At 40.0% G+C, this 11,379-nt stretch overlaps 1 protein-coding gene across 6 annotated transcripts in view; it reads left to right on the top strand.

Moving 5' to 3' along the window:
* ryr2a (ryanodine receptor 2a (cardiac)) overlaps nt 1-11,379 on the top strand; it is a 167,779-nt gene that overhangs the window by 35,131 nt on the left and 121,269 nt on the right. For all 6 annotated transcript variants that reach the window (XM_034859532.1, XM_034859531.1, XM_034859530.1 and 3 more), the window contains 7 exons: nt 281-402; nt 2,703-2,886; nt 4,107-4,242; nt 4,472-4,567; nt 7,284-7,402; nt 8,125-8,258; nt 8,391-8,632. In XM_034859532.1, the coding sequence (XP_034715423.1) occupies nt 281-402; nt 2,703-2,886; nt 4,107-4,242; nt 4,472-4,567; nt 7,284-7,402; nt 8,125-8,258; nt 8,391-8,632 (1,033 nt within the window). The remainder of the gene's footprint in view (nt 1-280; nt 403-2,702; nt 2,887-4,106; nt 4,243-4,471; nt 4,568-7,283; nt 7,403-8,124; nt 8,259-8,390; nt 8,633-11,379) is intronic.

An 11,379-nucleotide genomic window follows, 5' to 3' on the forward strand; every position in this document is an offset into this window, starting at 1 on the left:
GTACTTTGTTACTTTTACTTGAGTAAAGAAGTTTAATCAGTACTTCCACTTTTACCGGAGTATTTTTTAACACAAGTACCTGTACTTCTACTTAAGTACGGAAAGTGAGTACTTTTGCCATCTCTGGTCCTAGGAGACTCTTGACCCACTTTTTGATTTTGCCTAATACAGTTCAGGTTTTACAGAATAGTCTCGCAAGTTACTATTTCAGCGTCTTATGAAAATGTTGTAATTGGATTGATTCATTGTGATTTTAAGAGTAGAGGTCTTCTTATTTCAGGCCATAATGCACCATGAGGGTCACATGGACGACGGGCTGACCCTGTCTCGGTCACAACATGAGGAGAGCCGCACTGCCAGAGTCATCCGCAGTACTGTGTTTTTGTTCAACCTCTTCATCAGGTGGATTACACACTCACACACGCACACGCAATTCCCCTTGCATGTCAGTAAAGGTTCTGTTCACTCACTGGTCATGTGGCAACATAATATGACTGTACCAGACAATTTATTTTGCAATTTCCTTTGCAATTTCCTTTAAATGGTAACAAAAATTAGGATCAGGGAAAATGCTGGCTGCTCTTGAGTCAACACGAGGCAAGACAATGATAATAACTTAATTGATTACGCTACACTTAATGTACTCAGCGTATGTGAAGCAGCATGCATAGTACATTCTGCTTATAATTCCCTTTAATATAGATCTGGAGTCGACTCGTGTGTCTCAGCAGCTGCTATTGCTGTGTTCAGCAAACATACTGCTGCCGTCATGATAGTGCAGAGTTAGCAACAAGCATGTTGCAATTGTAAACCATGTCAGGTATATGTGTCCTGCATACTAATGCATTGAACAACAATAGATGAGCATTCAACCTCATCATATAAAAGACAACTTAGGAATGTCCCGATCAGCTTTTTTGACCATTCCGATTCGATTTTAAAAAATATTGAATGACTGCAGATACCGATTCTCAATCAGATACTTGTATTTGCTCAAATACTAGAGTTCGTAACTAAAATAATGTATGTCTTAACCTGTTGAATGTCCAAAATTAGCGTTGCCTGAAAACAGCGTATTAGTTTTTCTTTTCAGAATCTCTCATCACACGTTCAGTCACTATGACCACTACAGTCAGAAACATTATACCAAAATATGAACAGTAACGTCGCAGTAAATTCATTGAATTCAGTGTCCACAGTCCTATTTTCAAATAACTGTAGCTGTCACATTTCACAGGACGCGCGTGAGTGCGGATTTCATGTCACAGCTTTTGTTGCGGTTTGTCACTTTGCCTAAGATGAGTGACAAGTAGCGCTCCATCCTGTTGTTTACTTGGTTGCCATAACTTCGCAAGTGATGAAATCCTGTCACTGTTCCAGTTGCTCGTGGAGAGAGAGAGGGGATGAGAGTTTGCTTGAATTCAGTAGAGCAGACAGCTCTACAGAGTCGTGTAATTGCGACTTTATGACTTTTCATAAACAGCTGAAGGATCAACGGTGCGCAGTGTACATAGCGGAAACCCTGTTGTGCATCTGCCCAATACCATGGAGGTAGAAATTTTACCGTGGCGGGTTGCCATCAACAAAGAGAAAACACTGCTGCCAACACTTAGCTGCACTATCATTAAACTAGGCATGTGAAATAAAATTCACCAACAATACAGTTTTTCAATATACTGCCCCATGCAGTCTCCATTGAGAACAGTGTTGTTAAATATAACATGTTAGATGCCAAACCATGAACTTAGAACTTATTGGAACACACGTTCTACTGCAGAAACATTTTTTGGAAAATAACATAACCCCTTACGTATAGTACGAGTAAAGTTGCAAACTTTACAACAAAAATCTGTCAAAAAAAATGGTTCCCTTCATAAAAGTAAAAAAAAATGGCAAACATCCAAACAGAAGAAATCACCTCAAATAAAGGACATTTTATTAAGAAGTACAATCATTAAGTCATCATAATGTGCATTAAACATGAAATGGACGTAAATCCTGATCTATGACTCTTATAGAGCCTACATTAATTATTTTTCAACAAGCCAAAAGGTTCATCATTTACGTTTGTACTTTACCATTTCTTTCTATTACATGAGAACTTGTTTTGCTGAGTTTCCTAAATATCACCCTGTAACATTTTGTAAAAAATAAAGAATGAATCAACACACAAAAAAGAGATTGATAGAAGAAGAGAGTGATATTCATGCAAAAATGTCCCAATTGAAGATCGTTCTAGTGAGCAGATGTTCTGAACTGTTCTTAAGAGTCAAATGTGTGAGGTCAGTCACTCTTGTACTTTCTTTTTTAGACAATAAGAAAAGGTCATCATCGTGATATCGATTCTAGGCCAGAAAATCATGATACATATTCATAATTTTGTGGAAAATTTAACCAACAGACTCAGTCTGAACACAGTGAGAGCCAGCTGCCTGAATGCATCATCAATCTGAACAAATACACACTGCAGAAATAAAATGTTATTTCAGCCAACTACACATAACATTGTTTAAAAAAACTTTAGCATATAAGTCAGCTTGCAACAAAAGAGCAAATTGCAGTGCACAAAGACTTAAAGTTTTAGTCATCACAATCTGTAGTTGCAGTTTGTATCAAGTATAAACGACAGCAGTACAGCAGAAGTGATCGGAACCGTGAGAACTTAAGACAGTGATTGACGTCCTCTACTCTGTATGATGCAGGGGTCTGGACACACTAAGGAAAAAAGGAAAGAGCTCCACTCTTGATCTACCAATAGATTCGGTCAGTCTGAGTCTGCAGGATCTCATTGGCTACTTTCAACCACCTGGAGATCACCTAGAACATGAAGACAAGCAGAACCGACTTAGAGCTCTGAAGAATCGACAGAACCTCTTTCAGGAAGAGGTAGAGTGTGTGTGTGTGTGTGTGTGTGTGTGTGTTTGAGTGAAGGGGGGGCAGATTGATTTGTCAGGTAAAACAGTTATTATTAACCCATCATTTTTGACATCAGTCATTGGTTGGACCAAATTCAAAGCCATGTAATTTATTCCACATGGAATTTGATTTCCGCTTTTGTTAACCACCATGTCATTTTAATCAAAGTTTAAAATATATCACACATACACGTTAACTTTTAAAGGAACCATGACATTGTGCTCTTTAGATGTTTTTATATAGACCTTAGTGGTCCCCTAATACTGTATCTGAAGTCTATTTCCCAAAATTCAGCCTTAGTACAGAATTACAGCCACTAGAGCCAGTCCCACAATGAGCTTTCCTTAGTATGTACCATTTCTGTCACAAATGTCTGTAGCTATTGGGGTGGAGAGAGGGGGGGGGCAAGGTGGAGGCTGGTGATTTGGCCTTGAACAACTGCCACTTTGCTTGTTTGAAAGCCATGATGTCGCTCTCTCTCATGGGTGGGCCAAATTCTCTGGGCAGGCAAAGCAGAGAAAGGGGACGTAACCAGGCCCATTATGACCTCGAAAGATCGGCCTATGCAAGCTTTCATTTTCTCAAAGGCAGAGCGGGATACCCAGGGTTATCGCCTATTGCCATTTCTAGCCACTGGGGGACCATAGGCAGTCTAGGGAAACTCATTTTAATGTTAAAATACCTCATAAAGTGAAATGTTCATGCCATGGGACCTTTAACTTCTTTGCAATTTCACCCTAATCATTTTTTGTATTGGTCCCTCAACAATGTTTTTTGTTAGCCATTGTTTTGCTCCTAGTTCTGCAATGTACTTTTGCACAATGGATGAGAGGACACTGTCAACCAATGGTTGTTCCACTGTACTGTGACAATGCTACGTCCTCAAGCATACAGTTGACATAACATGTAGCACATGTCGTATGTGCGGACCTGCATCTCGGATAGTTTTTTTGGGGGTAAAAAATTGCTCCAATCTAAAATCAAAAGCATCTGCACGGTAGTTTCTGTCAAATCAGTTTTTTTGAGAAAAAACAAAATGTGGTAATTAGAAGTTAACTTATGTGTCTTCCGTTGCCTTGACAAAGTACTCAATACTGCAGATGTCTATCTCTATTGTCCACTATATTTGATTCTAATTATTTGGATGCATACGATTAAACCACTAAAACCAAGAACCTCCGTGTCTGTAGGGAATGATCAGCCTGGTATTGGAATGTATTGATCGTCTTCACGTCTACAGCAGTGCAGCTCATTTTGCTGAGGCAGTAGGAAGGGAGGCAGGAAAGGCCTGGAGCTCCATCCTCAACTCCCTCTACCAACTACTGGGTACACACACACACACACACACACACACACACACACACACACACACCCTCGTGCATACACACACACACAGCGCGCACACACACATACATGCATACATACATACGCACACACGTACAACGCACAAACACACACAAACACACACATGCATATGTACATACACAAACACCAGCGCACATACACACAAACACAAAGTCATTTACGTCATGCCTCCTATTCTGTCTCCTCCCAGCCGCACTGATCAGAGGAAACAGGAAGAACTGTGCTCAGTTTTCTGGTTCGTTGGACTGGCTGATAAGCAGACTGGAGCGACTGGAGGCCTCTTCTGGTAGGTCAGCTTGTCTTTAATGAGAGTCACGGAATGCAATTGATCACTGATCACCATAATGTATTAATGTGGGAATGAGGCCTGTAACAATTGTGCTGGACAATAATGAGAAATAATTGTGATTAACAATATAATTGTCTCTTTTAGTGAAATAATATTTATTTAAATTTAATTATTACTTTTTAAAGAAATTAAAGTTTAAATGAATCCCGGGATACATCTTTTAATACTAATACTACTACTAATAATAATACTTCTAATAATAATAATGCTAATACTACTACTAATAATGATTGGAATTCATATATCACTTTTCACAGACTCAAAGTCACTTTACAGGGAGGTAGAAATAATAAACAATGGTAAACAGGACAAAACATATAATAACAAAACAAGGTTCAGGCACAGATAAGAAGGGAGGGGGCGTAGTGTTATAAAGGTCTTAAGGCAGAACTGGAAGATTGTTAGGGACTCAGAGGTACGGATCTCTTGGGGGAGGTAGTTCCAGAGCTGCCCTTGGAGCTGCCCTAGAGAAGGCACTGTCCCCAAAACTGCAGAGGTTGGACTTGTAGGTGCAGAGGAGACCGGCTTAGGTGGATCTAAAGAACCGGGAGGGTTGGTAGGGGGAGATAAGGTCATTGATTCTGCTGACCATGGATTTGGATTCTATGAGGAGGAATTCAGTTTTATCGCTGTTGAGTTTGAGGAAGTTGTGTTGCATCCAGGTTTTAATAGCTAATAGACAGCAGTTGATGTGGGAGAGGGGAGGATTGTGGGGGGAGGTTGTAGTGGCGGAGTATCTGACTAATGGGGAGGATGTAGTTGATGAAGAGGTGGGGGCCAAGTATGGAGCCTTGGGGAACGCCTTGAGTAGCTGTGGCAGATGTGTGGTTATGGAGAGAGATGAAGTGGGATAAGAAGTAAACCACCTCTCTTTCTTATCATAAAACATTGTATTTTGCTTAAATTACCAAAAAAAGTATCAAAACAGAACATTAATTCCGGTCAATAAAAATAAATGTATTCAAGAAACAAAAAAACAGAGCGTGTTTAATTTCTTTGGCTTTAGACTGCTACAGCACAGGATGCTTGGAGCTGCTATGGACAACAACCACAAGGGACAGCTGCTGCTAGTCTAGCTTTAGCTAAACAGTCTCACTTATATAATTACAATTTGGAACATCAAAACAAAATCAACAATTACCATAAACAGTCATTACCCTTATGACCTTAGCTAAAGTTAGCAAACAAGTTGTTCTTTACAGATTAGAAAAATGAAAAGTACAAATCCCTGTGGAACTAATATAGCATAATAATGATGGCCATCTCTGCTACAGCTTCGTCATTTACAGTAACGTTTCTAATTAAACAAAGCACCATAGTAGATTAACTTTAACGCATACCGCAATTCCTCAAATAAAGGCCTGAAGTTTTCTATTTAAACACCGTGCCTCTGACAGTGGCCGGGGGTGTGATCAACACAGACAAATAAAGGCTGGCCTTACTTTTAATAAGTAAAAGTAATTGTCTGTTACTCAGCCAAGTGATGTTTGTAGTACAGCCAAGTGATGTTTGTAGTACAGGTGGCATAAAGGCAGTAGCTACATTGGATGTAATACGGGTCTCATGTAGTGCTAGTGACGGACTTTGTTGCCCTTCTGGCTGTAGTTGTATGGTGATATTTTGCAAATGTTTCTTAAAAAGTGAACGGTCTCTACTAAACACTATGGCCTTTACTTTAAAATGCTTTAATTAAAAAAAAAAAAATCTTTTTAACAGATGGAATTAGAAATAAAGGCCTGCCTTTAATAGAAGCCTGCTTCAAATAAAAGCCTGTTACCTTCTGCAGTTCAGGTAAATAAACGCCCTGGTTTTTATTTGAGGAGTTACGATATAAAGGTGTTTTGGTGGATTTCGAACGTTCGAAAGGTGACTGGACTTGCAAATGTCGGCGTGCTCTGGAATGAATTCTTAGCATCATAGGCTACCTAACGTTAAGCTTAGGTCAGGTTACACTAAGCTGGTATTGCAAACACACTTGATGGATCAAAACAATAGTGTGACCAATCTCATGAAAAAAATGCTCTAATGCATTAATTGCGGCTATGCAAAATAGCCATGATTATGTAAACAAAATCTGTGGTTAGACAATTATTAATAATTGTTACAGGCCTAGTTAGAATCACACTCTGTTTTCTCAGGACATAACAGCAGGTGAAATACCTCTGGTCATTGGTTTGAATATAAAAAAAAAACATTTATTGCAGAAAACAAATCCAAACAAAATCTTTCTTGATGAGTTGATTAGTTTTAAAATTCTGACGAAGAAGGTTGAAATATTCCTAGTTCAGTGTATTTTTGTGTTTTTCAGAGTCACAGAAGTGCAGTGTTGTTAAAGCTTCATGCCCGGTGGTATTGAATTCCTTCCATGGTTAGCTGATTGGATCCTTATCTAACCTATTCTCCTTCAAATGCTTGCTTTTAAAAGTCCACTATGATTGTATTTCCCCCAAACGTCACAGACAGCTGACTGACTCTGAGCAGGTCTCAGTGACTCGGGAGTCTCTATAATTCTTTGTGAATTACTCTTTGAACAAAAGCGTAGGAGTCTTGATCAGTTAGGAGCTACTTTTAGCCTCTGGATCATTTGTGAATGCGGCCCCTGGTCTTGAATGCTTTCTGTTCATTTTGACTATAGATTTTTTTTTTTTTTTAGGTATACTGGAGGTGCTTCACTGTGTTCTGGTGGAGAGCCCTGAGGCACTCAACATAATCAAAGAGGGACACATCAAATCCATTATATCTTTGCTGGACAAGCATGGACGTAACTACAAGGTACAGGCACTTACTGTCCATTTATACCTATAAGAATAAAGTATGTCTTTATATATAGTTGACACTTAGATGATTTTGTTGACTAATCGATTAGTTGATTTAGTCAACAAAGCTATGCGCTTTGAGAGGTGGTTAAGACTAGAAAAGCACAGCATAAATGTAGTCATTTAACCATCTGCAAAACTGAGTTTCTACACAATAATCCTGCAAAAGCACCACTTTAAATCTTGTGTTCACCAGAAATGTGCTTACAAGTTTTTTGGAAATGAGTGAAAAAATGACTTTTCAGCTAAAGAAATCTTAGTCAACTAAGATCAAAACCACAGATTAGTCGTCTAATCGACTAAGAGGGGACAAGCCTAATTATTATGGATAATTGTGTGTGGCTTGAATCTGTGGGCGGGACCTGAAGCTGTGCTGGATGAACAAGAGTGCCAGAAGCAGGGCTTTAAATATGATCGCGATTTTTCTCTGCTTAACTAACCTGTCCAATCAAATCCATCAATAATCCTGCAGTTATGTGTGTGTGTGTGTGTGTGTGTGTGTGTGTGTGTGTGTGTGTGTGTGTGTGTGTGTGTGTGTGTGTGTGTGTGTGTGTGTGTGTGTGTGTGTGTGTGTGTGTGTGTGTGTGTGTGTGTGTGTGTGTGTGTGTGTGTGTGTGTGTACTGTAACAATAATATATATACAACACTGACATTATCTGGCATGTGTGTACTGTCTAGGTTCTAGATGTGTTGTGTTCACTATGTGTGTGTCACGGCGTGGCAGTGCGCTCCAACCAGCACCTGATCTGTGACAACCTGCTGCCAGGAAGAGATCTGTTACTGCAGACTCGCCTGATCAACCACGTAAGCAGGTATACACACACACACACACATACACACATCAGCACATGCAAGTTCATCAGAAGGCTCAAAAGAGTTTTTTAATTTGTAGGCAAAGCAGTGTATTGACTGACAGTCTCTCCTCTGCTTCATCTTCCCAACAGTATGCGTCCCAACATCTTCCTGGGCGTCAGTGACGGCTCTGCTCAGTACAGGAAGTGGTACTACGAGATGATTGTGGATCAGGCGCTGCCGTTTGTCACAGCAGATGCTTCTCACCTCAGGGTGGGCTGGGCCAACACCAATGGCTATGCACCCTACCCCAGTGGGGGCGAGGGGTGGGGGGGCAATGGGGTGGGTGATGACCTCTACTCCTATGGCTTTGATGGGCTCCATCTCTGGTCAGGTGAGGTGTGTGTGTGTGTGTCAGGGGCGGTTCTAGGAAAACATTTCCAGGGGGGCCAAGGTGGAGCCATTGTTTTTTCACAGGGGCACAGAAAGAAGAATGGAAAAAAAATGACGATCTTTTTTTAAACAACTTTTTTGTTTATTTAGAGCACCAATGAAACAAAAATTTCGATTCAAAATATTTCACATACAACACATGAGAACAATAAACCTTCACAAACCTGTACACTAACATTTAGGAGACTAACAGTCAAATTTTCATTTCAGTAATCTCTCATGCTTGTGCACTGGCAATACCAAATCCTGCAACATACATCCTTACAATAATAGTATTCTGCGTTTGTGGTTTCGTGCAAAATAGTCCACAAATGCATCAAGATCCAAAGCCTTTGGCCTTCTGGATTCAATGCTTAGCATCCCTAAACTGCTGAGACGTTCATCTGTAATAGTGGACCTGAGGTAAGTTTTCACTAATTTTAGTTTGGAAAAACTCCTTTCACAGGTGGCAGAACTCACTGGGAGTGCAACAGCAATTTTGCACAGTTTAAAAAGCTCGCAGAATACGTCTTTGTATGGCTCAATGAAACGGATCAACTCCACTGTATTAGAAGGGTTTCCAATCTCGTGACTCTTTAGTTTTCTTTCTAAAAGTCTCCTGAACTGATGGAGTTCAGGTCCCAGATCCTCAATATTGGCATCATAAAGACGGCCAAATTCAAACACAGTTGTGTCTTTTAAAAATGCATCACTCTTGGGGTTAAGAGATTGGATACAACTCATCAGCTCACAGTTGGTCTTTGAAAAACGTCTGCTTAGTTCACTAAGCAAGCAGTCAATGACAGGATAAAAGAAAGAGGACTGAAAAGTTTCTTTATCACAAACTTGCTCCCTCTGACCAACAGAGCTTAGTACGTGGTACTCACGGAGTTTGGAACTTTTTGTTCTTTGTCGTTTCGCCAACGACTGGGTGGCAGCATCACACTGCTCACAGATGGTTAATACTTCACCCCACAGGTTGTCAAAGAAGGACTGTTGCCTGAAATCTGTCAAAGTCTGAACCAAACCTTCCACTAAATCTGCTGCTCTTGAGAGGTCAACAGTTGATGACTGCAGCATATCTGAAAGAAGCTTGGTTTCCCCAAACAACTTACGAAGCGTAACTAGATACACAACAAACTCGAGGTCAATCTGGGCCAGAAGACCACGGGCCTCAGAAGACTTTTCTCCCCTGTGCTCTAGTGCCATCTCTTGTAGGACACGTTTTAGGGCAGGTAATCTGTCCATTATGTTACGTAGGGCGATGAACCGACAAGCCCATCGTGTGTCACTTAATTTTTGGAGCTCTCTTGTGCTGCCATACATTTCAGTCTGTACAGCCAGCCATTTGGCATGCACATATGAGCCAGAAGTGAAAACATAAAGACTCTGCAACAACGCAAAGAATTCCTCTGCTTCTGGTACTGCTTTGACAGAATCAACTAGCACTAAATTAAGGCAGTGGGCACTGCAGTGGATGTAAAATGCAAATTTGGCTTGCTCTCTGATTCTCGCTTGGACCCCTGAATGCTTACCACTCATCACAGCAGCTCCATCATATGCCTGGCCTATAAGGTTGTTTTTGTAGTCTAGGCCATGGTGTTCCAATAAGCGGACTATCTTTTCAGTGAGCCCCTCTGCATCTAGTCTTTCAGCAGATTCAAAATGAAGAAAACTCTCCTTGATTGTTCCATTATAATAGTACCTGAGTACAAATGAAATCTGCTCCTGTTTTGAGACATCCTTAGTCTCATCTGCCATGATGCTGAAGAACTGACTGCTTTTTACTTCTTCAATTATTTCAGAACGGACCATTTCTGCCAAACAATTCAGAACCTCATTCTGAATCGTCTTGCTTGTGTACTTTGCGTTGTGAATGGATGTTAGTCTGTGTTTAACAGCTGCATCGTGATTTGCAACTGTTTCAAGAATTTCCATGAAATTTCATCTGTTAGTTGATTCCTCAGACTCATCATGTCCTCTCTGTGCTATGTTTTGTCTAGCTGTGAGCAATATTACTTCCCCAATTGTTTTAATATACTCACGGTTTTCTTTTACTTGTTTACTGTGTTCCTGGTTAAGGATATTTTCCAATGTTGTATTAGCTTTCACAGCCCTTTGGTAGTCCTTCCATGCTATCATTGCTTGCTTATGTCTGTCAGATTTTGCATGTACTGAAAACCCTCCCTCTCTTTCAGTTGCTTTTTTCCAATTCCTAAAGCCTGATGGTGAGTCAAACACACTGCCAGAAATACTTGGTGGGCTGAAATGTCTGCAGGCATAGCAATATGCAGAATCCATAATTGCAGAATATTCCACCCAAGGATGACTTTCATACCAGCTTGCCTGGAAGCTGCGTCTTCTGTCCGCCATAACTGTGGTTGGAAACATCTTTAAATTAGGCTGCACTGGTTGATCATCCTTGCACTTACTGATATCTGAAAAGAAATGAATGAAAACATGAGGGTGTAACCGAGAGCATTAGTGGATTCATTCACTTGTAATTGTATATATTTATTCATTATAATACATTAAGATCATACTGAAAAAAGATAACTAAAATTAAGTCATTTTTTGAAATTATTGTATTTGTCCTTGATTTGAACAGGTAAATAATATTATCTGCCAATTAGAAAGATTTTTGCTCCTAGAATAGTAAAAAATAATCTCTTTCTCTCTCTAAAGTTTCAGATGCACTTTACAGGCACT

Source organism: Etheostoma cragini, chromosome 21 (genome assembly GCF_013103735.1).
Source record: "Etheostoma cragini isolate CJK2018 chromosome 21, CSU_Ecrag_1.0, whole genome shotgun sequence".
NCBI lineage: Eukaryota > Metazoa > Chordata > Actinopteri > Perciformes > Percidae > Etheostoma > Etheostoma cragini.